The sequence below is a fragment of the Coffea arabica genome, chromosome 8e (assembly GCF_036785885.1).
Source record: "Coffea arabica cultivar ET-39 chromosome 8e, Coffea Arabica ET-39 HiFi, whole genome shotgun sequence".
In the NCBI taxonomy this organism is placed as follows: Eukaryota; Viridiplantae; Streptophyta; class Magnoliopsida; order Gentianales; family Rubiaceae; genus Coffea; species Coffea arabica.
In genome coordinates, this window is record NC_092324.1 from 13,712,363 (window position 1) to 13,739,766 (window position 27,404).

At 36.5% G+C, this 27,404-nt stretch overlaps 1 protein-coding gene across 2 annotated transcripts in view; it reads left to right on the forward strand.

Moving 5' to 3' along the window:
• Nucleotides 1-27,404, forward strand: part of LOC113703687 (uncharacterized) — a 35,701-nt gene continuing 8,297 nt past the window's right edge. The window contains exons 1-5 of one of the 2 annotated variants that reach the window (XM_027225134.2): nucleotides 1-315; nucleotides 5,082-5,209; nucleotides 5,327-5,512; nucleotides 18,845-18,913; nucleotides 19,011-19,067. In XM_027225134.2, the coding sequence (XP_027080935.1) occupies nucleotides 153-315; nucleotides 5,082-5,209; nucleotides 5,327-5,512; nucleotides 18,845-18,913; nucleotides 19,011-19,067 (603 nt within the window). In that variant the 5' untranslated portion in view covers nucleotides 1-152. The remainder of the gene's footprint in view (nucleotides 316-5,081; nucleotides 5,210-5,326; nucleotides 5,513-18,844; nucleotides 18,914-19,010; nucleotides 19,068-27,404) is intronic. The other variant, XM_027225135.2, reaches the window with a different exon arrangement.

Sequence of the window (27,404 nt, forward strand, 5' to 3'; positions counted from 1 at the left end):
TAATGCCATTAAGACAATTATTTCCCCAACAGCCAGCTGTACTTGTATGCTAATATTATAAGATGAAAAAGGATTCCATCTGAAATTCGAGAATCAGTATTGGTGTTTTGATCGGCGAAGCCTTGGCTTTGGTCTCCTCTCCACTGTCTCAGATGGCTTCCTGCAACACCGTTTTCCTATTCTCTATTTTTCTTGCCCTAATTTTCCTTCAGAGCACTGCAGATGATGTTGGGAGTGTTGTCGATGATTTCTCCAAGGATGGCTCTGATTTGTCAGCTGAATTGGCTCTACTCAAATCCAGGATTGATGCTCTTGGTTAGTACTAAAGTTCTGGCTTAAGCTAGTGCTTTGTTTTTTCTTGTTGCTCTATATTTAGAATTTGTTTTCATTTGAGAGCTCTGGTATGGAAAATTATCACTAATCATTGACATTTGTAGCCTGTTTAGTAGGTCTGCAGGAAAATTTGTATGTCAAGAGGGTTGACAATTATGCATTTACTGTTTTCTTTTTTTTTTTTTGTGAAATTTCTAACTAAGAGGTGGGATAATGGAAAGGATGATGTTTTCTGGGCCGTCAATGTCCAACTAATAAATCCCAAAGAAGATCATAGATTTATGCTGAATAATTGAGGTTTCTCGTAGGTCAAGGAATAAGTGTGAAAATCTCAGGGAGTTCTGACCATTTAGGGTCTGTTTCTTTCGACTAAAAATGTTTCCGGGAAATGTTTCATCCCTTTGTTTAGTTCGTTTTAAGCCATTGAAAATAACTTACACTGAAGAAATATTTTACATAAGTGGGTGTAAAACAACTTCAGCATTAAACCTACGGAAGTTATATTCCACTCACTCACCCCGTCTGGCGGCCTTTGTCTTGTTGGAAAGAGGTTGATAAGAATTGAGAAACATTATCTAGACATAGTCAAGTTCTTAAGGAAACTCCTTCCCAAAGTTCATCGGCAACATTGCAGGCAATCATTTCCTCCCCTTTTCATTGTGAGCCTTTCTTTTCATACCCACTCAATCCAACCTATCACATATCCATGCTACATCTTCATGGAAGACATGCAAAAATGAATTATACCTGTGGAAATAAGGAAGTTCTGGAGAGGAAAAGGTGGAGATTGTTGGTAGAGGAGGGAGAAGAAAACTTGGAGAATTTTTTTTTTAGAAGGGAGAAGGATTTTTGAGATTTGCCACAAAGGAGAGGAATAAATATTGCTACCAAATATGCTTTTGAAAATTTGGATTTGTGGTGAGATATTTATATCTTTGAATAATTTTATCATCATCTTTAATTTTTTACCAATGATTATGGTTGATTTGAAAAGGAATCCTGGTTCCTCATGTGGCTGTTGCTATATATATATATATATATATATATATATATATATATATTTTGTACTTGATCTGAGAACGATGGTAGGGGTGGTGTAGATGTGGTGGAGGGTGGTTGTGGTGTATGGTGTGTAGATGATACTCAGGAGAGTGGTGTGATTGAGGTGGTAGATATGGGTTTGAACAGCTCTTGAGGGTATGGAGTTAATGGATTTATGATTCATGAAAACATTGATTTTCCAACAGTAACCAAACACCTGAAAACGACCAACAAATTAAATACTTCCCTGATACTGTCTTCCACTGAAATTATTTTTCCAAGGAAAAGATTTTATCTCCAATTAAATGGACTATGGCCCTGTTAATTTTCACTGGAGGGATGGCTAAAGATGAGGTTGTTGAAGTGATAATTAATTGGGCCCTACAGAAGGCACCTTTCACAGGGTTTTTCTGAGATGCACCTAGTTGGAATGGAGTATTCAATTGGTAAATTAGAATGGAACAGATGGGCTCAGGTTACATGCACCTTATGAAGAATGTTGGTGGTGAGGAAATAAACCATTTTGCTATAAGTACTTTAATTTATCGAAATTTTCTTCTCTCTCCGAGTGAAAATACTATCCACCTTTTAGTGCTTGAAACAACAGACTGAAGTCCTCCTTTTGCCTGTAGGAGGTTATGCTATATCGAGGGGCTCCAATAAAGTTGATCTTTTAACATTTTGGATGCATGGATGCTTAAAGTTTGTCTCAAGAAATTTCCCAATCCTATAGGGACATTATTTTGGATTTTGTTTTCTGGCTGTCAAATCAGCTGGCTTTATAGTCTTATAAGTCACCTATCCATAGGTCTCTATGGCCTACGGTTAGAAGGTTGAAAAGGAAAAACATGAGAGAAAGAATTGCTTGAAAAGGAAAACTTTGTACAGACCGTGTTCATACTGACATCATAATAAGGGGAACAATGTTTATAACTAGAGATCACTCTAAACATGAAGCTAGTAACGTTTCTAGTCATTTTCCAACAAACATGATCTTTGACTGTGGTATGTGTGAATTACGTCATTCCTGGTGATATTCTAACTTGTTTAGCTAATTAATATCTTTTGTTACTTTTGGCTGTGTAATTTTTCTTCTTGTTTACTGCACCAGAATTACTTTTTGAGTACAGTTTTCTATGGGAGCACTGACTTACTATATTATGGTTGAATATTTTAGCTCTTGAGTTGGGAGTAATTTCTGGGAAAAGTAAAAGCTTTGCAAAAAGTGAATTCTTTTTGTTGCTTTCATTCCCCACCCCTTTGGAATATCTATATTAAGAGGAGAGGTGGTAAAGGATGACATGATCAGACTCCAAAAAGCCGAGTTGTGTTTTTCTCTGGAATCTCTATATTGGTGTGGTCAGACTCTGAAAAGCCAAGTTGTATTTTCCTCCTTTGGAATCTCTATATTAAGAGGAGAGGTGATAGAGGATGACGTGGTCAGACTCCGAAAAGTTGAGTTGTATTTTCCTTCTTGGACTTTTTCCCCTTTTTTTTTTGGGCCGGGGGGGGGGGGGAGGGTTGGGATTGATGGTCTTAAAGTTTACTTACTGGAGATAGTGTGATTATCAAATTCTCAGGCTGTTGCTCCTGCGTCGACACTTGAAGTTCCAAGTTATTGAAGATCAGAAATGGAAATTTAAAGTTATTCTCAAATCTGATTCTATGAACTGAAACTTTTCATGGCTTATATAGTGCTTTACAAGGTTTCACGCTTTATATTTCTTGAGATGATAGTGGGTTGAGGGGGGAATATGTACCAGCCAAACCTTTTCAGAGCACACTATAGGCTAGTCATTCACCTAGGAGGGAATATGTAATGGCCAAACAATTTCAGGGCAGAAATTAGGCTAGTCATTCACCTAGTTCTGATTAGGGCTCAAAACTTGACAGTAATAAGTACCAAAATTGCATATTAACGTTAACTAATACTCTTTTAAATGACAGTACTATAAGAAGTCCATAGGATCCTATGATAGAGAAGATAAAATACAAGATCTTCACATCTTGCTTCAACATAAAATCAGAAAAGATCTTCTCTGTTTTCTGCAAATTAAAACCCAAAACGTACTGCTTTGCTTTATCTCTTCTCTTCCTCAATTATCTCAAAAGTTTTCAACTCTCTGCTTCCTTAACAACACACTCATATAGCAGCCACATCTCCCTCCCATTTCCATTAATTGGAAAAGTTAACTTTGTCACTCCCTCACACTACTAGTGTCATATTTTGCCTCCCTTGTAGTTTCTAGCTTTAGTTCTTTTCAGCTATAAAAGAGAATATCTATTGCTTACACCATTGGAATTCCCTCAGGTTTATTTGTCTTAACCCATTTTGAGTAGTTAAATTATGCTGATCAGATCTTGTATTCATTTCTTTGAAATCAATTCTTCTGGTATTTCCTTCTTATCAGTGCTGATAATTATTAATGTAAATGGTTATACATGTCTTATCTTCCTAGCATCATTGGATATTTAACGGTAGTAGCTTGGATATTTGATGGTAGAGTTACTTTAATAAGTAGTTATTGAATAATTGTTTTCCAAAAGCTCCTAAGATTTGTATCTACATGCAAAGAAACCCTTACTTCAATAAAGACTAGTAATGGTAATAGTCACTTTAATGCTTATGAACTTAAATTGGTAAAAAGTAACAATTTCCACTGGTCACACTATTAATATTTCTAGCACATAACTTTTAGGTGTTCTGCAGAATATGGGTGCTAAAGGAATAGATTCTTGATGTGTTATTGGTATTCCTGAATCTTTCAAGATATTCTGTTATCTAAGTGAAAATACAATTCCTATTTCTTCCAAGACACGATGTCAAAACATGCATCTTGCTTTGACAGTAATCTGATTTTGCTATACTATTAGGATTCTTGGTAAGCGTAATGACCTGTTCTATGACCCCAAAAACGGAAAGAAAGATCTTGAGATATTCTCCTAATCTGAGCATTGTAGTGGATTTTATTTTCCTGTTGTCAAACCAGTTGTTTTTGTAGTTTTTGAATTCTACTGGTGTGGAGTATCCTATTCTCCATGTCAATCTAGAAGGTACTGAAGGAAAAGCTCAAGCACAAAAATTTTTGAAGCTCATAATCTTAATATGGCTTAGGCACTTGTTGTTGCTGAAACGTAATAGTTGATGTGATCATGGTTAGGGAAAAAAAGATCTTGAGATATTCTCCTAATCCTAGGATTGTAGTGGATTTTAAAGATGGCTATGCTAATGATTCTAGTAACTTTTTGTGCAACTTTCCAAGAAATGTAATATTTGATGTGATGTGTGATACTCTCTATTAATGGTTTATTTATTGGCCTAATAGCATGAGATTATGTTCTTTTAAACATCCATACATGGCAAATAGTTAAGTTGATACTGCAACATGGTAATCTAAGAACTCTTCAAATCTCAGCGTAAAACTGATTATGCTTCCAGTGTTGGATATGTCCTGCAGAGTTTATGCATGTTATGCTAGTTTGTTAACTATGTCTTGCCTCCACAAAAATTTTTTTTGGGGGGAACATTGGTATTCTCAAATATCTAAATTTTTTGAAAAGTTGATTCTGTTAGTAGCTTGACTTCTTTTCATCAATTGTTCTTTGGAGTTGAGATGTAGATTCATCTTTTTGGTTATGTGCAATATGATGGATGAAATGTTTAGTTGCTTTAGCATAGCTTGATAATTTGGCTTTTACATCTGCAGAGTTCCATATCAAGGAGAAGAATGAAGAGTTGAAAGCGAAGGATGATGCAATTTCTGAGCTGGAGAAGAAGATTAAAGAGAAATCTGATAGCATTTCTTCATTGCAGAGTGAGATAGTGTCTCTGCAGGTGAATAATTGATTCCTTTTAATCTTGCATGTGTGTTTTCATTTTTTTTAAAATAAAAACTTGAAGATTTGGGAAAAATTTATTGTTGCAATAACCATGTTTCTTGTTATTGGTTAGAAAAAAGGAACTCTAGATGCTGAGGAAGTGGTCAACAAGGCTCATGCACGAGCTGCTGAACTAGAGAAAATGGTGGAGAAACTTAAAATGGAGATTGATCTGAAAAATAAGGAAAAAGAGGCATTAGAAGCTCAGGTGAATGAAAAGGAAAAGAAGGCACTTAACTTAAATTCAGAATTTGAGAATGTGAGTTTTAATTAGATTGTTGCTGAAACTACTTTGCATGTTTTCATTCATGCCTTGTATGCAGAAGAAAAATCCCTTCATGGTACTGTTTCTATGATCATGCATTTTTCTGTGGTGTGTGCTGCACGTCGATAATTATCTGGAAACATCATGGGTATAGGGATGGGTGAGATATGTCTTAATAAAACTTCTTTAAGTACTGCAGTTTAAGACTTTTGTCGGTCTTGACTGGCGCTCACCCCCGTCTACCCTGCTCTTAATCGCACTTTGACCTTGAATCTATGGTTAAGATTCCACATTAGTGCTAGCAAGAGCTGACTGATAGAATTTATGACGCAGCACGAACACTTGGTAGGCACAACAGCTCTGTAGAAAAAACAGATATCGAATTTCACTCGAAGTTGAATAAGCAACTAGGAATAGGATGAGAAAATATGCTTAAGAAGACGAAAATCTGGTTAGTAGGTCTAGGAATCACCCTAGGAATCTTTAGGCATCACGCCTAAAGTTAAGATGTATCACACAATCCTAAGAAAAGACGTTGAGTTTGCAGAAAAATTTTATTGACCAAAAATCTGATTTCTTTTTGTGGAGAAATGGTTATTTATAGACACTAGAACAAAGCCAACTCCAATCCCAATTAGGACTCCTAACTAGAATAGAATTCTAGTAGAAAGCTAGAAAGCTAAGCTTTCTTATTCCCCATAATAACTAAAATACTAATTACCAATAATAATTACTAAATAGAAAATTACCATAAACACAAAATTCCTACAGCTAACCAAATTACTAAAATATCCCTGTTGGTGAAAATCAGAAACCAAGCTCCATAAGATTCAAACCAACTCCCAAGTTGGTTCCTTGTCATCAAAAGCATGCTAAATCAATGCTTGGATATTCGACACATCCTTCCCACGCCTCCTATAAACCTTGGTGGATTTTTTGCCACTTATCTCTATCATCTCTCCCCGGCTTGAGAAGACTCGACCCCGGTGAGTTAATGGCCTGATACTTCTCAGAGAAATCTAGATCCAACTGCTGAAATTCAGTCTGCATGTGGTCGTCTCCTCCAATGAATAAGAAACTTCTGGTAGCCGCCCCATCTAGTTGACACAATTTGGTGGTCAAGAACATCTTCAATTGCTTCACGTATGCGTGTCGGAGGTGGAAGAGCAGCCTTAGAAGTCCTATCTGCTGAATCATCTAAATGACCATCATAAGCAATCAAATCTTCAATATTGAACACATTGCTAATCCCCATATCGTCGGTAACTCAAAAACATAAGCATTTGAGCTGATTTTCTTGAGAACCTTGAAAGGACTTGCGCTTCTTGAATGTAGCTTCTTGTAGACACCCTTAGGATACCTCTCTGGCCGAATACGAACAATAACTTCATCCCCTTCTTCAAATTCTGCAAATTTCTTCTTCAAATCTTCATGTGCTTTGTACTTTTCATTGTTAATAGCAATCCGGCGTCGAACTTCATCATGTATATCCAAAATATGCTTAGAAAAAGCCTCAGCTTCAGCACTTGGACGACCACTAACTGGTATTGGAAGCAAATCAATTGGTTTGCGAGGATTATTTCCCATTACAGCCTCAAAAGGACTATAACTAGTTGATCGATTCACTGAACTATTGTAAGCAAATTTTGCCATTGGTAGAATTTGATTCCAAGTGGAAACATGATCACTAACCAAACACCGAAGTAGATCACCAAGGCTACGGTTGACAACTTCTGTCTGACCATCCGTTTGTGGGTGGAAAGAAGAAGAAAACTTGAGTTTTGTGTGTAGCATCTGCTACGAAGTCCGCCAAAAATAACTCATAAACTTCACATCCCTATCTGAAACTATAGTCATTGGCAGTCCATGAAGTCTAACTAGCTCTTCAAAGAAAATCTTAGCAATATGGACAGCATCTGAAGTCTTGGCACATGGGAGAAAGTGAGCCATTTTCGAAAATCTGTACACAACTACTAGTGTAGAATCATAACCTTGCAATGTTCTTGGTAGTCCAAGGACAAAATCCATGCTCAAATCCTGCCACGGTTTATGTGGAATGGGTAGTGGCATGTAAAGACTAGTGTTTTTCTTTCGCCCTTCGGCCAATTGACAAACTCGGCATCTAGCAACAGTCTTGCCAACATCATGTCTTATACTTGGCCAATAGAAATGATCTTGCATCATGGCAATTATCTTGTCACGTCCAAAGTGTCTAGCAGCACCTCCACCATGTAATTCCCAAATTAATTCCTCCCTCAGTGAAGTACTAGGAACACAAAGTAGAGTCCCCTTGAAAAGATAGCTATCATGGATGGAAAAACCAGCATATTCTGCTTGCTTACCAGCTATTAAATCCTCATATATGACCTTGAAATCTCTACGACGAGGATAATCTTGCTTAAGTGAATCAAAAACAACCACTTGAACAGCCATAGTAGTTAGAATAAGATGCACACGACTAAGTGCATCAGCCACCTTATTCTCAACACCTGCCTTGTGTTTGATAACAAAATTGTATTGTTGCAGGAAAGAAACGCATTTGCCATGCCGATGACTGAACTTTTTCTGAGAATTATATATTTGAGGGCCTCATGATCAGAATATAGCACAAATTTCTTATAAGTAAGATAATGATGCTAATGGCGAATAGATTGAATAACAGCGTAGAATTCCTTGTCACAAGTAGAGTACTAAAATAAGCAATAGGATGACCTTCTTGACTAAGAAATGAGAAGCATCACATGCGATACCTTAGAAAAATCTGGTAGCCTAAGCATTGGAGCTTCAGTCATTTGCTTCTTCAATTCTTCATAAGCCTTAGTTGTAGCTTTTGTCCCAGTGATGGGAGCCATAATAGAGCTAAACCCCCTCATAAATTGCCTGTTGAACGAAGCTAGCCCATGGAAGCAGCGAACCTTCTTCAAATTAGTAGGAACCAGTCAATTTACTATTGCCTTCACCTTTTCTGGGTCAGCAGCTATCCTTTCATTTGAAACGACAAAACCCAAAAATACAACACTAGGAGCAATGAAAGTACACTTCTTCAAGTTGATATAGAGCTTTTCTTGATGAAGAACTCTCATTACTTGTTGAAGATGGTTAATGTGCTCCTCTTTGTTCCTAATGTAAATTAAATATCATCGAAATAGACAACCAAAAAACGGCCAATAAAGGGCTGAAATACCTATGTCATGAATCTCATAAAGGTGTTGGGAGCACTAGAGAGGCCAAATGGCATCACTAGCCACTCGTAGAGACCATCCTTTGTCTTGAAGGCTGTTTTCCACTCATCACCCAGACAAATTCTGATATGATAGTACCCCTTTTGCAAATCAATTTTAGTGTAGATAGTTGAACCAGCCATCATATCAATCATATCATCAAGTCTAGGTATGGGAAACCTATACTTGATTGTTATCTTCTTGATTGCACGGCTATCTACACACATTCTCCAGATTCCGTCTTTCTTTGGAATCAATAAAGCCGGCACTACACAAGGACTTATGCTGACTTGAATATGTCCTTTGTCCATGAGCTTATCCACTTGTCTCTTAAGTTCAACAGATTCACTCAGGTTCATGTGATAGGTAGGCAAGTTAGGGAGTTGCGAGTCTGGTATGAAATCTATTGCGTGCTGGATATCACGCATAGGTGGTAGTCCATGCGGCAAATCTTCTGGAGCTACATCAGCAAAATCAGAATCAAACAGCAATTTGACAATTTCTGGAGGCACTTCTTGAGAGTTGACAACTGCTGAAATTTTCACCTCTTTGAAGACTAATACCATGATAACTTTTTGCTCCTTGCTCTCCCTTTCAAATTGTTTCTTGCTCAAAATCTGAAGAGGCTTCTTCCTCGTCTCGATCACTTCATTATCCTTTGAATTCTCTTGTTTGGTTGGTTTCTTCTTGTGAAACTACTTCATAGTTTTAGCACTCTGGCTTTAAGACAATCTGCTTGTCATTAAACTTGAATGAGTAAGTGTTCAACTTCCCATTATGATTCAGATCTTGGTCATATAACCAAGGTCAACCAAGAAGTAAGTGGGAAACAGTCATTAGAATAACGTCACACCATATAGAATCACTGTAAGGACCATGTTTAATGGACACCAAGCAACATCTCGTTACCAGAATAGAGCTACTGTTGATCCAATCAACCTTGTAAGGTTCAGGATGTGGATCTGTAGGCAAATTTAACCGTTGTACAGTAGATTCTGAAAGCACGTTCATGCTACTGCCACCATCAATACTGAGCTTTCTAGTCTCTTGTCCATAGCAAACTAAGTTTTGAAAGATTGAAGTTCTTCACCAGTCTTCCTTTTGTGACTTTGGTGCATTGAGGATACGCTCACAACCGAGAGATAAGACATGTCTTCTTCTTCCTCTTCCAAATCATCAACATTAAGTCGTGCCACTCAGTCAAATAATCAGCATTTTCATCTTCCTCGACCTCTAGATTTTCCTTACATCCGAAATCGGCACCAATGTGCAAGTTTCTCTTGTTCAGGCACTCCCATGCCATGTGTCCCTTCAAACCACACTTGAAACATCCATCTTTGTTCTTGTTTCTTTCATCGATTGTGGAAGCCTTAGTTTTTGTCTTTGCATGCTGGGAAGTTGCTTGAGTTGCTACTGATTTATATGGCTTTCCATTTGCAGCAAATCTTTTAGGAACTACCTCCCCACCTTGAGTATTGAACCTCTGAATTAGTGGCTACTGCAGGTTCTTTTCAAATCCAAGAGCTGCTTGGAATGCATTATCAACTGTGTAGATATCACGTCCCATCAATTCTTTGCGAATCTCAGGTCTCAAACCCAACTTAAATCTGGATAAAGCTTGTGCTGGACTTTCGGTGCCTCCGTAGTGAATTTTCAGCACTTCAAACTTATTCATATATTTAGCAACTGTCATTCCTCCTTGCCTTAAGCTATTCATATCATCAAAAAGATCAGCTTCATAATGTAGAGGCACGTACTTTCTCTTCAAATGCAGCTTCATCTCTTCCCACGTTAAGTCTAGTTATCCAGCAAGTTGAAGATCATGCTCAACTCCTGTCCACCACACTTGGGCTTGTCCAGCAAGTTTCATGATAGCAAACTTAACTTTTCTCTCATCAATCATATCATATCAATCAAAATAGTGTTCCAAAGTAGCAAGCCAATCAGAAAAAACCTTGGGTTCAATTCTTCCATCGAAATCAGGAATATCAACTCTTATCTTTTTTGTGATGTCTCCTGCAAAATGATAAGAGTCTTGTCCCCCTTGCCTTGCCGATTGAACAATCTCATCAACCATGTTAAGAAGAGAAGCTCGTGGCCTTCCAAAAGATTGATTTAATCTATTTTCACTCCTACCAGATTGATTCCCGGTTATGTCTTTAGGCTGTTCGGGATGCTCTGGTGCCTTTCCATTGATTTTGACCCCATATTCGGACCCACTGTGGCCTCTAGATTCAGGAATTTGTTGTTGCTCAGTATTAAAAGCTTTAGTCTTCTAACACATCAACCCTCTTCAAGAGAAGATTAATGATGTTATCCCATTCCTTGTCTGTGTATCGACCCCTAAAATTCAACCCACTTCTTGTTGTCATGGGAAAGCCTTGCTCTGATATCAAAACTGACATAGCACGAACACTTGGTAGGCACAACAGCTTTGTAGAAAAAGTCATATATTGAATTTCACTTGAACTTGAATTAGTAACTAGGAATAGGATGAGAAAATATGCTTAAGAAGGCGAAAATCTGGTTAGTAGGTTTAGGAATTTGTGGCGAAATGGTTATTTATAGACACTAGAACAAAGTCAACTCCAATCCTAATTAGGACTCCTAACTAGAATAGAATTCTAGTAGAAAGCTAGAAAGCTAAGCTTTCTTATTTCCCATAGAAATGGTCTTTATTTTCTCAACTCTAATAGTCCGATTGCATGTCCTGCTACTGTTTCTCCTCTTGAAATTCACTGTTGTTTGGGTCATCCGTCTCTACAAAATTTGAAAAAGTTGGTTCCTACTTTGAGTCAGTTGTCTTCATTAGAATGTGAGTCTTGTCAGTTTGGGAAGCATCATCGTGTTTCTTTTGCTCCTAGAGTCAATAAACGGGTTTCTGAACCCTTTTTGTTAGTTCATTCTGATGTTGGGGTCCTAGTCGAGTCACTTCAAAGTTAGGTTTTAAATATTTTGTAATCTTTGCTGATGATTTTTCAAGAGTTACATGGCTTTATTTAATGAAAGGTCGTTCAGAACTATATTCCATTTTTTGTGCATTTGTTACAGAAATAAAGAATCAGTTTGGTGTTCCTGTACGTATACTTCGCAGTGATAATGCGAAAGAATATTTTTCCACTCCTTTTAATACCTTTATGACTAAGTCTGGTATTATTCATCAGTCCTCTTGTCCTCATACTCCACAACAGAATGGAGTTGCTGAAAGAAAAATTGGACATTTAATCGAAATTGCTCGAACACTGTTGTTGCACATGAATGTGCCCAAACAATTTTGGAGTGATGCAGTTCTAACTGCATGTTATTTAATTAATCGCATGCCATCTAATATTCTTGGAGGTCAATTACCTCACTCCATTCTTTTTTCTCATGAACCTGTGTTTAAATTACCTTCTCGTATTTTTGGATGTGTGTGCTTTGTTCATCAGCTTGCTCCCGGGGTGGATAAATTAGATTCTCGTGCTATTAAGTGTATTTTCTTAGAATACGCACGAGCGCAAAAAGGGTATAGATGTTACAGTCCAGTTTTAAATCGATTTTTTACTTGTGCTATGTTACTTTCTTTGAATCCACTCCATATTTAATCAAACACAGTATGCCTTGTGAGTTAGACCAGTGTCTCTCTTTTTCCTCTCCTGTTTTACCAGTCCCTTCCCCTTTATTACCTGAGTTATCTAGTCCACCAGATTCCATAGCTCGATTATCTCGTCCTCATCTTCAAGTTTACTCTCGTCGTTCCATGGTTGAGAAAGTTCCTGATATGCCACGCACTTCACCAATTAACTCTCAATCTTCAAATCCAGATATGACACCCTCCTCTGAGTTAGATCTTCGTATTGCTTTACGCAAATGTAAGAGACATTGTACTTCCCATCCTATTTCTAATTTTGTTTCTTATTTTCGTCTCTCTATGTCATATACTTCTTTTGTTGCTTCTCTTGATTCTATCTCCATTCCTAAGTCTATTACCTATGCTCTTAATCATCCTGGTTGGAGATTAGTTATGCAAGAAGAGATGTCTGCTTTGGAACAAAATGGTACTTGGGATCTTGTCCCTCGTCCTTCAGGTAAGCCTGTTGTTGGTTGTAAATGGGTGTACACTATAAAAGTGCAGCCTAATGGTTCTATTGATAGATTGAAGGCTCGTCTGGTAGTTAGAGGATTTACTCGGGTGTATGAAATAGACTATTTAAAAACATTTTCTCCTGTTGCAAAGATTACCTCAGTTCGTCTTCTTATCTCTTTGGCAGCAACTTACAATTGGCCATTGCATCAGTTGGATGTGAAAAATGCATTTCTGCATGGAGATTTGAAAGAAGAGGTATATATGGAACAACCTCCCGGATTTGTTGTTCAGGGGGAGAATTCGCGGTTGGTTTGTCGTTTGAAAAAATCCTTATATGGATTGAAACAGTCTCCAAGGGCCTGGTTTGGCCGGTTTAGTAGTGTTGTCATGGAATTCGGTTTGACAAGATGTGGAGTAGATCATTGTGTATTTTATCGGCATTCTAATGCTGGTAAAATTTTATTAGTTGTTTATGTGGATGATATTGTGATTACAGGTGATGATATTGTGGGGATCCAGAAACTTAAATCCAATTTGCAGGTAAACTTTCAGACAAAGGATTTAGGTCATCTATAGTATTTTCTGGGTATTGAGGTAGCTCGGTCTAAACATGGGATTTATTTATGTCAAAGAAAATATGTACTCGATATGCTGAGTGAAGTTGGGATGTTAGGTTGCCGACCTGTGGATACTCCTATGGATCCTAATGTAAAATTAATAGGAGATCAAGGTACATTACTAGATGATCCTAGGCAATATCGAATACTTGTGGGTAAATTAAATTATCTCACTGTAACGAGACCTGACATTTCGTTTGCAGTGAATGTTGTGAGTCGATTTCTTGATACCCCTCGTACTAGTCATTGGGATGCTGTTATACGAATTCTCAGGTATCTTAAGAGTGCTCCTGGAAAAGGATTGCTGTATCAAAATCATGGACACACTGATATTGAAGGATATAGTGATGCAGATTGGGCTGGTTCTGCCTCAGATCGAAGATCGACCACAGGATATTGTGTATTTGTTGGTGATAATTTAGTGTCGTGGAAGAGTAAGAAGCAAACAGTTGTCTCCAGATCAAGTGCAGAATCTGAATACTGCGCTATGGCTCATACTGTGTGAGTTGGTTTGGTTGAAGAGCATGTTACTTGAAATTGGGTTTGAGCATAAACAGCCTATGAATTTAGTGTGTGATAATCAGGGAGCTGTTCATATTGCGTCTAATCCAATGTTTCATGAAAGGACAAAACATATTGAATTTGATTGTCATTTCATTCGAGAGAAATTGCTTGACGGAGTCATCAAGACATTTCATGTACCGTCTGTAGATCAATTGGTTGATGTATTTACCAAGAGTTTAGGGGGCTATAGGGTGAAATACATTTGTAACAAGTTGGGTGCTTATGATATATATGTTCCAACTTGAGGGGGAGTGTTAAGAGAATATTAGTATTCTTGTAGATAATAAATTAGTAAAGGCATTCTTGTAAATAGTTTGTTAGGTTTGTACTCTTATAAATACTAGTTGGTCACTCATAATACAGTGATTAGATGTTTTCCTCCGAAAATACCTGTTAACAGTAATTATTATTGGCGATTAGTATTTTAGTTATTATGGGGAATAAGAAAGCTTAGCTTTCTAGTTTTCTACTAAAATTTTATTTAGTTAGGAGTCCTAATTAGGATTGGAGTTGGCTTTGCTGTAGTGTCTATAAATAACCACTTCACCATGAAGAGAAGTCAGACTTTTGGTCAATAAAATTTTCTTGCAAACTCAATGTCTTTTCTTAGGGTTGTGTGATACATCCTAAAGATTCCTAGGAATGATTCTTAGACCTACTAAACAGATTTTTTGCCTTCTTAAGCATATTCTCTTATCCTATTTCATGTTGCTACTATAAGCTTGGGTGAAATTCAATATTTAAGCTTTTCTACAAAGCTGTTGTGCCTACCAAGTTTTCGTGCTGCGTCAATTTAAGAAGATTATAATCTAGCAACTAGAAGGTGTAGGACTGTTACCTGCAAAAATTTGACAAATAATTCTTCAGAGGAGATGTTTTACACTAGAAATAGCAAAGCTGAATGATATGTTGGAAAAAATGCTCCCCGTACAATGAGCTTCATGTCTTTTCATAGCATAGTATCCATTTCATTGGTCATTCATTGACATTACTTCATTATGAAATGATCTCCTAGGTTACATCAGATTGGCGATCAATTGATTGACCTCACATTGTTAAGTGTTTGACTACAACAGTACCATTCATACATGTAATTACAGTGGCTGACTTAGCTTGAAGAAACAAATGAGTTTCTACTTTGGGATTGGACCTAATAGTGGCATCATTCTTTGAGGTTAAAGATCTTATATCCAATATGTTTCTTGTTTTCGGAAGTTTGATTTTCGTGCATGAGTGGGTCACGGAAGTGAGGTACTGCTGGTTATATACTCTACTGCTATCCAAAGCACTAGTTCTATTGATAGGATGATATTGAATTGGATACTGATATTGTGGTGTCCAATTAAATGGTTTTGGACATCAGTGGTAATCTTAATTATAAACTTTATGCCTTCTATATGGGGTGGACTAATTACACAGGGGAGATGAGAATGGCAAAATTGAGTGTTATAAGGTTAAAGAACTATTTATTTCTGCTAAATTGTATAGCATTATTTTATTTGGTGCCATAAGGGTACACAATAAGAAGTGGGCCCAGTCTTAGTTCATCCATGAATGGTTGCAATTCGGGTGGGGGGGGGGGAGATGGTAATTTTAAGCGTTAATATTGAATCCGCCTTCCTTTTTTAGTTAGCTTATCGTGTGCCCTTATGGCACCAAATAGAAAAAAAGAATTATATTCACCTCTCTTATAATCATGCAAAACAACTTTAAAGTATATTTCACGTTAGCACTAAGGGCTTATTTGCTTTGCAAATTGGATAAGGGAGGATGAGTCATTTTGGGATTGGTTGTGTCCTGAGAAGACTCGTCCTAGGATTTTTCATCCTATTTAAGATAACAGTTTCCTACTGGTTAACTCATTGACTGTTGATATTATACTTGGTTGGCGTAGACTTACTGTTGTATGTACGAAAATAAGTTCAAAGGAGTGTAAAAAAGTCATTTTATATTTTAACCATGTCAAACTATTTTGTTATCCAGGGTACCCTCTAGCGATTATGTTATCCCACGAATTGGCTGCTATTATTAGTTTAGTGGTATAAGTCATACCATGTGGAAAACCCGCTCAAACAAGGGACGACATGGGAATTAGTAGGATTAGTCTGTGTCATCCTGTAAGAGCTTGTAAACTATAGCTTCAAGAACATTTTTCCGCACCTAGAATTTTGTCGTGTTTGACAGCTGTCTTACAAAGACTACATCCAGCAGTTTCTTATACCTTGCCTGCATTTTACTGCTGCATCTCATGAACTTTGAAAGAAAACTGATCAGGCATCTATTAAGTTGTATGCAGATCAGAAGAAAAGCTGTTCCCTGTCTACTATTTAGTTTGGAATTGCAAAGGCATAGGCTAAGACGCTTTACTTCTTGTGGGTGGAAATATACGATTAGTGGAACAATACCAAGAAGCTCGGATTTTCAACATTTTAAAAAGAACTTGTATATTGTAGGTGGCTTAATTTTGTTAGAAAACAAAAGCTTTTGAAAAGCTGATATTATTGAAAGGATAAAAGAAAATAATGACTTCCTCCAAATGAATTGAAATGTACTATCTTTGGCAAACATTTTGATATTAAATTACTGCACAAAAGGGTAAAAGTTATTAGTCCTATTCCCATCAATAATCTCGAGAACCTGGAAAATAGAGCAAAGTTTAAGAAGAAGAATACTGAAACTTGGTCATCAGCGGCTCATGTCATGGTACTCTGGTGAGGGCTTCAAGAACTCCACACAATGACCTCCTCATGCATAAACTAATGTTATCTTTTTTTCCCCCCCTTTTCATCCATTTTGTATCTCTATATTTTGATACATTCTGGAACTGCAACAACAATCAACACTTAATAGCAATAGGTATTTTAGAATTCCTTTTTCTGAAAATTCATGTTTGTTACTTCCACTGCAGTGGGAATTAACCACCTCTTTAATTTGTTTCTTCTTTTTCCTTTTCATTTCTGTTTTGCTATTTTATGGTCATCTTCTTTACTTCATGTGTTAAACAGATAACCCTACACCTGGTAAATTCAACAACAGCTACCCATTATTGTCATTGTCGTCAACCTTTCTCAATACCCTGATAATTTTTTAACTCTCAACATTATCTGCATGACTGCATTTCAAGTTCTATTCTATTCTCATCTTTGATATTAAAATCAACCAAAGCCTGAGAGAAGAGGCCAAAATCACCACCAAAAATCTTCCCAAGCTTTGTTATATCAAATCTAGAAATTACAATTATTGTCCCCATATTACTGTAATTCATAAACAACAGCAAAAAATGGCCCTTAAGCATGAACTATTTTTGACCAATTAAACTAAAACAGAGCCCTATCTACTCATCTAGTCATCTTTACAGACAAACTGCAAAAATTATTAGTAGTTGAATGTTAAGTTTTCATTAACCACCAAAATTTGCAACAGCATCATAGTAGAAATGAAACCGTTTCATCGAAGACCGACTCTGTCGAATTCCTTCTTTCAGACAGGGAAGATAAAGCTGACTTCCACTACAGAAAGAGCAGCTTAACTAAGACTAAGAGATGCTAGTCCTCGATAAAGCTAACAGCTGGAGGGAAAGGTAACTTAAGACGATTATGTGCATTTGTGACAATAGGCCAAAGACCATCAAAAGGAAGAAAACCTAGCAGAGAGTCGAACAAAAAATATTGTATTAACATTGATAGTAATCCCAAGACATGCTTCCCCTATAGGCTCTATCTCTTGACTTCCTGCTTTCAAAGCTACACTAGCTCCTGGCTGTTATATGTGTTTCCTCAAAGGATTTCCCCATATTGAACACCTGGTTAATTTCTTAAAAGGCTCAAGTAGACAAAGCTTTGAGGTAACTAGCTTGTCCAGGTCTTACACTTTGCGAGTGTTTCCAAATATGTTCTAATTTCTTGGTCAGAAGGAAACTCTGGTCCCTTTTTTTTTTTTTTAAATGTAATTTTCCTTGAACATCTAGAGACTGCTGCAAATGCTAGTGAATAACTATTTCATATGGATTAGCTAAGGCTGTAAAACCTGCTATAGTTACTCTTTTCTTAAACAGTTGAAGTCAAATAGGATAGTTTTCATCTTGTGGGTCCCTTTGAATGCCTATACTATCCACTTCTTATTTTATAAACCACCACCATTTACGCCAATAGCTAGAGTAGTATATGCAAATGCCTACAATCTTGCTTAAGTTTCTTTCTATCTGATGAGCTTAGTGGTATTAGCTGATTGCATGCTTGTATGCTTTATTTCGATTGGGTCAGTTATTGCGACTTCTTGTATTGGCGATTTACCCTCCAACAGATGAATTCCAATTCTGTAATCTTCATTTTGTTCAGGTGAAGAATTTTGAGATAATTATGCTGTAGTGGATGTTGTTTAGGCATGTACCCTGATGTATGGGCTTCTTACAACTAATTTAGGCATGTTCCTTGACGTACATGTAACCTTTTACACATTCAATCTTTTGCAGGTTTATGTAGGGTAGATTGTTATACTGTTTGATTTCTTCTCTTGTTATTTGTTTCTTTTGGAAAGGGTGGGTAAAGACTAAACTACTATGTAGATTTCATAAAAATACTAAAAGAACTGTGTTATAGAGCCGGTAGAAAATCAAGAAAGGCAAATTACATCCAAAAAAATGCTTTTGAATCTTTTGCAATAGAGAACAGTAGACGGTATGCCATGCTAATGTGCACATATATATTATATATAAAAGTGTTATGGTTTTTAATTGTTAATTATGCAGAAGTATTAGATATCTGAGTTTGTTTTCTGAAAGATCAGGCATTTAATTATACTTTAAACAAATCTAGAGTCACAAGCTAATATTTTTGGTGTTTCTGTCTCCTTTTTGCAGCTCCAAAACATTGTTAGTCAACAGAAGGCTAGGCTACAAAAAACTGAACGTGCTCTTCAAATGGCTGAGGCATGTAACTGATGTGGTGGTTAAAGTATTTTTGTAACTCTGTTCATGAGGTTCGAACAATTGACCACATGTGTTTTTCATGTTATTCTCTGTACAGGAGGAGATGATGAAAGCAAAGTTTGAAGCCACATCAAGAAGCATTGCGCTGATTGAGGTAACCAAGCTAGTTTATTTGTTTTACTATATTTAATGAGTATCTATTCAATTCTGATGATTTCTGTTCCTTTTATGGATGCTGCTTGTTTTTTTGACCATTACTTTTTCTTTACCTTTTATGGGTGGGATATGCTAGGATTTTTCCTTCCTTTCTTATTACAGAATGGAGCCAATTTTCTCTCAATTATTGCTTATCAAATGTTGTATTGAGTAAATGGCATACTTCACCCTTTTGGAATTGAATTGCACTTAATCTTAATTTCAATTGAATTATTTGGTTCAATATGCTGAGTGCAATTAGTTGGTCTAAACCTTGAACAGATCGGTTGGTTAGCATTTTAAGGCAAAACGTTAAGTGCAAATAAGTTCCTAATGGATTTAGCTGTAGGCTTTTCATTAGAGGAAAAGATATGTGAGAAATAACATGCACTGAAGCAAAATTTGATTTGCTTTATATCTTTGTTTGGTAAGATTTATATTAGGGGTGGCAATTTTCGACACGACCTGAAAACACGACACGAACCTAACACGAAATTAATGGGTTTGGGTTGAGGTTTCGGGAATTCGGGTCAGAATCGGGTTGGACCCGATGAACCCGAAAAGAAAACAGGTCGATTTCGGGTCAACCCGTGGTGACCTGATATGACCCGTTTATGAATTAAAAATAATTTAATAAACATAAAAATAATTTTATCTAACTAAACTAAGTTATTCTTTTTTTCAAAGGCATTAATTACTTAATCCTAAATGAATTTATTTAATTTGTGTGAAGTTGAAATTATTATATTTGGACAAATAATATATTATATTATTTTTTACTTTTATACTGTTTTAATTTATTTTATATTTTGTTTGGGATAAAACACTTTTACGATGTTTAATTTATTTTAGATTTGGTTTGGAATTATTTATTTAAATTTTTATTACTTGATTATGTAATTAGTTTTGTGAGAAATTGATTTTATTATAAATTACAGTGATAAATTAATAAATTAAAATTAAGTTTCAAGTCATTTCGGGTCGACCCGTCAACCCGTCAACCTGAAATTTTCGGGTTCGGGTCAGCATACCTGACCCGTCACGGGTTGGCGGGTCGGGCTCGAGTCAACAGATTTTCTGAGGGGTTGACCCGAACCCGACCCGCCAACTTGATTTTGACCCGAATTGCTACCCCTAATTTATATCTTTGTTTGGTAAGGAAAACTTTGACGAGTTGGTGGTTATTACTAAACAGTGTATCAAACTTAATTTTCCTATGATATGGTGGGAAACAGAATGTAGAAAAATGTTGGTAATAAAATAACTTTTTAGCAAACCAGACACAGAAAAGAAAGAGTGGCTACCTTTCCTTCACTTTCTTCGCGTTTAAAATATGCCTGAGTTAAGAAAACTTGGAAGTGGTGAATTGTCTTGAGCAGTCAATTGCCCCATTCTGTTCTCATCCAGTTTCTATTGGAACCAGCGGCTATGGATTAAAGCAACTACCAATATTTAGCTTAAAACAACATTAAGCCACTAGTGCCAAGAGGAGTTGGAGATTTGCATCTAGATACAATTGAGTTGACGTTTCATAATAATTCAGGGCTAAAGAGTTCTCTTAGTAGTGTTTACTATGTTTCTTGACCGAAAGAGGACAGAGATATCTTGGGAGTAATCTTTTTCCATATAGAATAATAGATACAACAGCCATATATATGCAAGATTGAAATCAATCAAGATCCTAAAATCAAGCTAGTATAATTAGGCTATCTAATCACTATAATTCAGCTACTTACTATAACTAAGGTACTCACTCTAATTGAGCTAATGTATCTAGACATATTAGCTAATGCAGCTAGACATATTCAACACTCCCTCTCAAGCTGGAGCATATAAATCATGTGCACCATACTTGCCACACATATTTTATTCGAGGACCTCTGAGTGACTTAGTGAGAAAATCTGCAAGTTGATCATTTGAACTAAGAAGCCATATCTTAATGACTTTGGAAATCAACTTTTCTCTCACAAGTGACAATCAACTTCAATGTGCTTAGTCATCTCATGAAAGACTACATTGGAGGCAATGTTGAATGTAGCTTGATTATCGCAAACCGACTTGATTGGATTAGGAGTCCCCTATGCAATTCATTGAGCAATTGTTTGAGCCATATTAGTTCACATGTAGCCATAGCCATAGCTTGATATCCAGCTTTGGCACTAGATCTAGCAACCACATCTTGTTTTTTACTTTCCCAAGATATTAGTTTTCCACCTACAAGAATACAATACCCTGTGGTAGAATGACGATCAATAGGCGATCCTGCCCAATATACATCAGTGTAACCAATTACTTGCATCTTTGCTCTATCAATATCTAACAATACTTGGCCTGTTGCGCTCCTTTGATATATTTCAGGATGTGAATTGCTGCATTCCAATGAGTATCACACGGGGAGTCCAAAAATTGACTGATAACTGAAACACGGAAGATATGTCAGGTTGCATTACTTTAAGATAGTTTAATAGTCCAACAAGCCTTCGATACTTTCTAGGATTATTAATAGGCTTCCCCAGTCCAACAAGCCTTCTAGGATATGTCAGGTTGCGTTACTTTAAGATAGTTTAATCATCCAACAAGCCTTCGATACTTTCTAGGATTATTAAGAGGCTTCCCCAGTCCTAGCAATAATTTAAAGATCCATTGGGGTATCCATAGGTGACGCAGCATGAAGACTTGGTAGGTACAACAGCTTTGTAGAAAAGCTCAAATATCGAATTTCACCGTAATTTAAAATAGCAACTTGGAAGAGTAGGATGAGAAAATATGCTTAAGAAGATGAAAATCTAATTAGTAATTCCAGGAATAACTCCTAGGAATCTTTAGGCATCATACTTAAAGTTAGGATGTATCACACAATGCTAAAAAAGACATTGACTCTACAGGAAAATTTTATTAACGATAAAATTGGACTTCTCCATTTATAGGTACTAGAACAAAGCCAACTTCAATCCTAATTAGGACTCCTAACTAGAATAGAATTCTAGCAGAAAGCTAGAAAGCTAAACTTTCTTATTCCCATACTAACTACAATACTAATTATCAATAATAATTACTAAACAGAAAATTACCATAAACATAAAATTCCTGTAGCTAACCAAATTACTAAAATACCCTTGCTAGTGAAAACTAAATTATTAAATTACCCTTGCTGGTGACAATCAGAAAACAAACTCGATAGGATTCAAACCAACTTTCAAGTTGGTTCCTTGTCATCAAAAGCATGCCAAATCATTGCTTGGGCATGTGACACATCCCTCCCACGGCTCCTATAAAGTTTAGTGGATTTTTGCCACTTATCTCTATCATCTCTCCCCATTTTGAGAAAACTCGACCCTAGCAAGTTAACAGCCTGATACCTCTCATAGAAATTTGGATCTGATTTTGAAATTTAGATTCGGTAATTAATGTACAATCTGTACGTGGTCGGCCCCTCCAATGAACAAGATACTTCTGGTAGCGGCCCTCTCTAGTTGACACAATTTGGTGGTCAAGAACATCTTCAATTGCTTCACGTAAGCATGTAGGAGGTGGAAGAGCAGCCTTTGAAGTCGTATTTGCTGAATCATCTAAATGACCATTCTAAGCAGTCAAATCTTCAATATTGAACACGTTGCTAATCCCCATATCTGCAGGTAACTCAAAAACATAAGCATTTGAGCTGATTTTCTTGAGAACCTTGAAAGGACCTGCACTTCTTGAATGTAGCTTCTTGTAGACGCCCTTAGGATATCTCTCTGGCCAAATACGAACCATAACTTCATTCCCTTCTTCAAATTCTACAAATTTCTTCTTCAAATTTGCATGTTCCTTGTACCTTTCATTGTTGATAGCAATCCGGCGCCGAACTTCATCATGTATATCCAAAATATGCTTAGAAAAGCCTCAACTTTAGCACTTGGATGAGTGCTAGCTGATAATGGAAGCAAATCAATTGGTTTGTGAGGATTATTTCCCGTTACAGCCTCAAAAGGACTATAACTAGTTGATCGATTCATTGAACTATTATAAGAAAATTCTGCCCTTGGTAGCATTTGATCCCAAGTGGAAACATGATCACCAACCAAACACCGAAGTAGATCACCAAGGCTGCGGTTAACAACTTCTGTCTAACCATCTATTTGTGGGTGGAAAGAAGAAAACTTGAGTTTTGTGTGCGGCATCTTTCACAAAATCCGCCAAAAATAACTCATAAACTTCACATACCTATCTGAAACTATAGTCATTGGTAGTCCGTGAAGTCTAACTACCTCTTTGAAGAAAATCTTAGCAATATGGACAACATTCGAAGTCTTAGCACATGGGAGAAAGTGAGCCATTTTCGAAAATCTATCCACAATTACTAGTATAGTATCATTACCTTGCAATCTTCTTGGTTGTCCAACAACAAAATCCATGCTCAAATCCTGCCACAGTTCATGTGGAATGGGTAGTGGCATATAAAGAAGTGTTTTTCTTTCGCCCTTTGACCAATTGACAAACTCGGCATCTAGCAACAATCTTGCCAACATCATGTCTTATACTTGGCCAATATAAACGATCTTGCACCATGGCAATTGTCTTGTCATGCCCAAAGTGTCCGGCAGCACCTCCACCAGTCTAATTCCCGAATTAATTCCTCCCTTAGTGAAGCACTAGGAACACAAAGCAGAGTCTCCTTGTAAAGATAGTCATCATGGATGAAAAAATCTCTACAACAAGGCTAATCTTGCTTAAGTGAATCAAAACCAACCACTTGAATAGCCATAGCAGTAAGAATAAGATGCACACGACTAAGTGCAGCAACTGCATTATTCTCAATGCCTGCCTTGTGTTTGATAGCCAAATTGTATTGTTGCAAGAAAGATTGCTATGCCGATGATTCAACTTCTTCTGAGAATTTAGTTATTTGAGGGCCTCTTGATCAGAATATAGCACAAATTCCTTATAAAATAAGATAATGATGCCAATGGCGAATAGATTGAATAATAACGTAGAATTCCTTGTCATAAATAGAGTATTTCTGCTTTGTGTCATTCAACTTTTCACTAAAATAAGCAATAGGATGACCTTTTTGACTAAGAACTCCACCAATCCCAACATGAGAAGCATCGCATGCGACCTCAAACACCTTAGAAATCTATACTTTCCCAGGATATTAGTTTTCCACCTAAAAGAAAACAATACCCTGTGGTAGAATGACGATTAATAGGTGATCCTCCCTATACATCAGTGTAACCAATTACTTGCATGTTTGCTCTATCAATATCTAACAATACTTGGCCTGGTGCTCCTTTGATATATTTAAGGATGTGAATTGCTGCATTCCAATGAGTATCACATGGGGAGTCCAAAAATTGACTGATAACTGAAACATGGAAGATATGTCAGATTGCATTACTGTATGATAGTTTGATCGTCCAACAAGCCTTCGATACTTTCTAGGATTATTAAGAGGCTTCCCCAGTCCTAGCAATAATTTAACATTAGGATCCATTGGGGTATACATAGGTGACGCAGCATGAAGACTTGGTAGGCACAACAGCTTTGTAGAAAAGCTCAGATATCGAATTTCACCGTAATTTAAAATAGCAACTTGGAAGAGTAGGATGAGAAAATATGCTTAAGAAGATGAAAATCTAATTAGTAATTCTAGAAATCACTCCTAGGAATCTTTAGGCATCACACTTAAAGTTAGGATGTATCACACAATCCTAAGAAAGACATTGAGTCTGCTGGAAAATTTTATTAACGATAAAATCTAACTTCTCTTTGTGGAAAAATTGTTATTTATAGGTGCTAGAACAAAGCCAACTAAAATCGTAATTAGGATTCCTAATTAGAATAGAATTCTAGTAGAAAGTTAGAAAGCTTTTTTATTTTTCATAATAACTAAAATACTAACAACCAATAAGAATTAGTAAACAGAAAATTACCAAAAACATAAAATTCTTGCAGTCAACCAAGTTACTAAAAAACCCATATTGGTGAAAATCAAAAAACAAACTCGATAGGATTCAAACTAACTCCCAAGTTGGTTCCTTGTTATCAAAAGCATGCCAAATCAATGCTTGGGCACTTGACACATCCTATCCATGCCTCCTATAAACCTTAGTGAATTTTTGCCACTTATTTCTATCAACAGGCTTAGAATTTGAGATGCTTGCCTCCTCCAGAATATCCAAGGCATATTTTGTTGACAAATAATAACACCATCTTTAGATTGAGCAACTTTGATGCCCAAGAAATAACAAAGCTTGTTGAAATCTTTTGTTTTGAAATGGCCAAAAAGATATTTTTTTAACTAAACAATCCCTTCATGATCCTGTCCTTTGATAATAATGTCATTCACATAAACAGGATAAATGCTACCTTTCGATGGAGAATGATGATAAAACACTGATTCCACAAAGCCTGGTGGTGGTTCCATATAAACTTCCTCTTGCAATTCACCATGAAGGAATGCATTTTTTATGTCTAATTGGTGCAATGGCCAGTGATGTACAGTAGCCATGAATAGTATGAGACGAACAGAGGACATCTTGGCTATTGGAGAAAAGGTGTCAGTATAATCCAGACTGCAAATTTGAGTATATGCCTTAGCCACAAGACGAGCTTTAAGACGATCAATTTTACCTTCGAGACCAACTTCAATAGTTTAAATTCAATGACAACCAATAACTGATTTACCATGTGGGAGATGAACCAACTCTTAAGTGTTATTGGAGTCGATAGCAGCCATTTCATCCTTTGTCTGATGCCACCCAGAATGGCATAAAGCCTCACCTATGGTTTTAAAAATAGATATAGACGACAAATGATTGTAAGCACAAATTTTGTTGTCTAAAATAGAAAACAAGAAAACTTACACAAATATCAAATAAACGAAATCAAATAATAAAATGATTACATATCTCTGAAATTTCTTGAATCAAAGAAATTAATCCCCTAATTCTTCTCTTCAAAAGATTTCAATAGAAGGGCGGAAGAGGCTTGTCCTCCGATCAAGAGGGTGTTTCGTTCAATTTGGGCGTAGAAAACGTATGATTTGATAATGGCATTGAATACTTGAATCTTTAGTCTTCAACACGAATGGAAGGAGGATTTGTCCGACTTGATTTGGATTTGGATTTAAGGGAAAAAGTTTTTAAGAAAATTGGATAGATTTTCTCTAGAATTTAGGGATTTCAATGTGTCTTTCGCCTTGAGGGAAGACCTATATTTATAGCCAAGATATGTAGGCAATCTAAAATCATTACAGATTTAATGCTATGCAGGAGATTCTCTAGAATCTTCTTGTATTTGGGTGACTTGTGACTCAAAAAACCCATTTAATTGGGACTATTATGATAGGCTGGCCCAAATAGTCAATTGTGAATTAATCCATTTCAGTTTAAATGGACATTATAAATTTGATTTGATTTAACAACTGATATGATACTGGCCCTATTTGTCAGTCCAAAACATAAGGGACCTCTATGGTTTAATTTAACTTAATTTAATTCAATCAAGATTAACTCAATTCATTTAATCTTGACTAAATATATTAAACAAATTCTCTTGTCTACAATGACAGATAGGCATAATGGGATGAAAAAATACGATGATAACTCAAACAATTATCATTTAGAAATTAATTTCGAGTGGAACAAACATCTTTTTTGACAGCAATAAGTGGAATAATAGTAGGTGGGACCGTGGTAGGTGGAGTCAGAACAGTGGTTCAGTAGATTCTTCAACACCATCATTCAGAATTTTATTTAAGGACGATCACATCGTTGATAAGTGGCGGTGATCTGGATGGATTGATAGGTTCATTGGCTACTGACTAGCATCGATATCATGGGTAAGAGGAACGAAATAAGTAGAGACAGGAATATCCTCGGTGATTGTAGAATGATTGGACTTATTATGAGAAAAGAAATGAGCAGTCTCAAAGAACATAACGTTTGCAGAGATGGTGTATAGTTTGAGATTAGGAAAAAAACATTTATACCATTTCTGTGTTCGAGAGTACCCAAAAATACACATTTGAGAGTAGGAGAAGATAGCTTGTCTTTCCCTGGAGTTAAGTCATGAACAAAACATGTACAACCAAATGTACAAGGGGAAATAGAAAATAGAGGTTGACTTGTATATATAAGAGAGCATAGAACTTGATTATTAAGAACAGATGATGGACATGCGATTAATCAAATAGCATGCAGTGAGAATAGCATCCCCCCAAAGACATAGTGGAACGTTCGCATGACTGAGTGAAATACATGTTTTTGCCAAATATCTAGTTTTCCCCGATTTTGTTGTGAGGTATCGAGA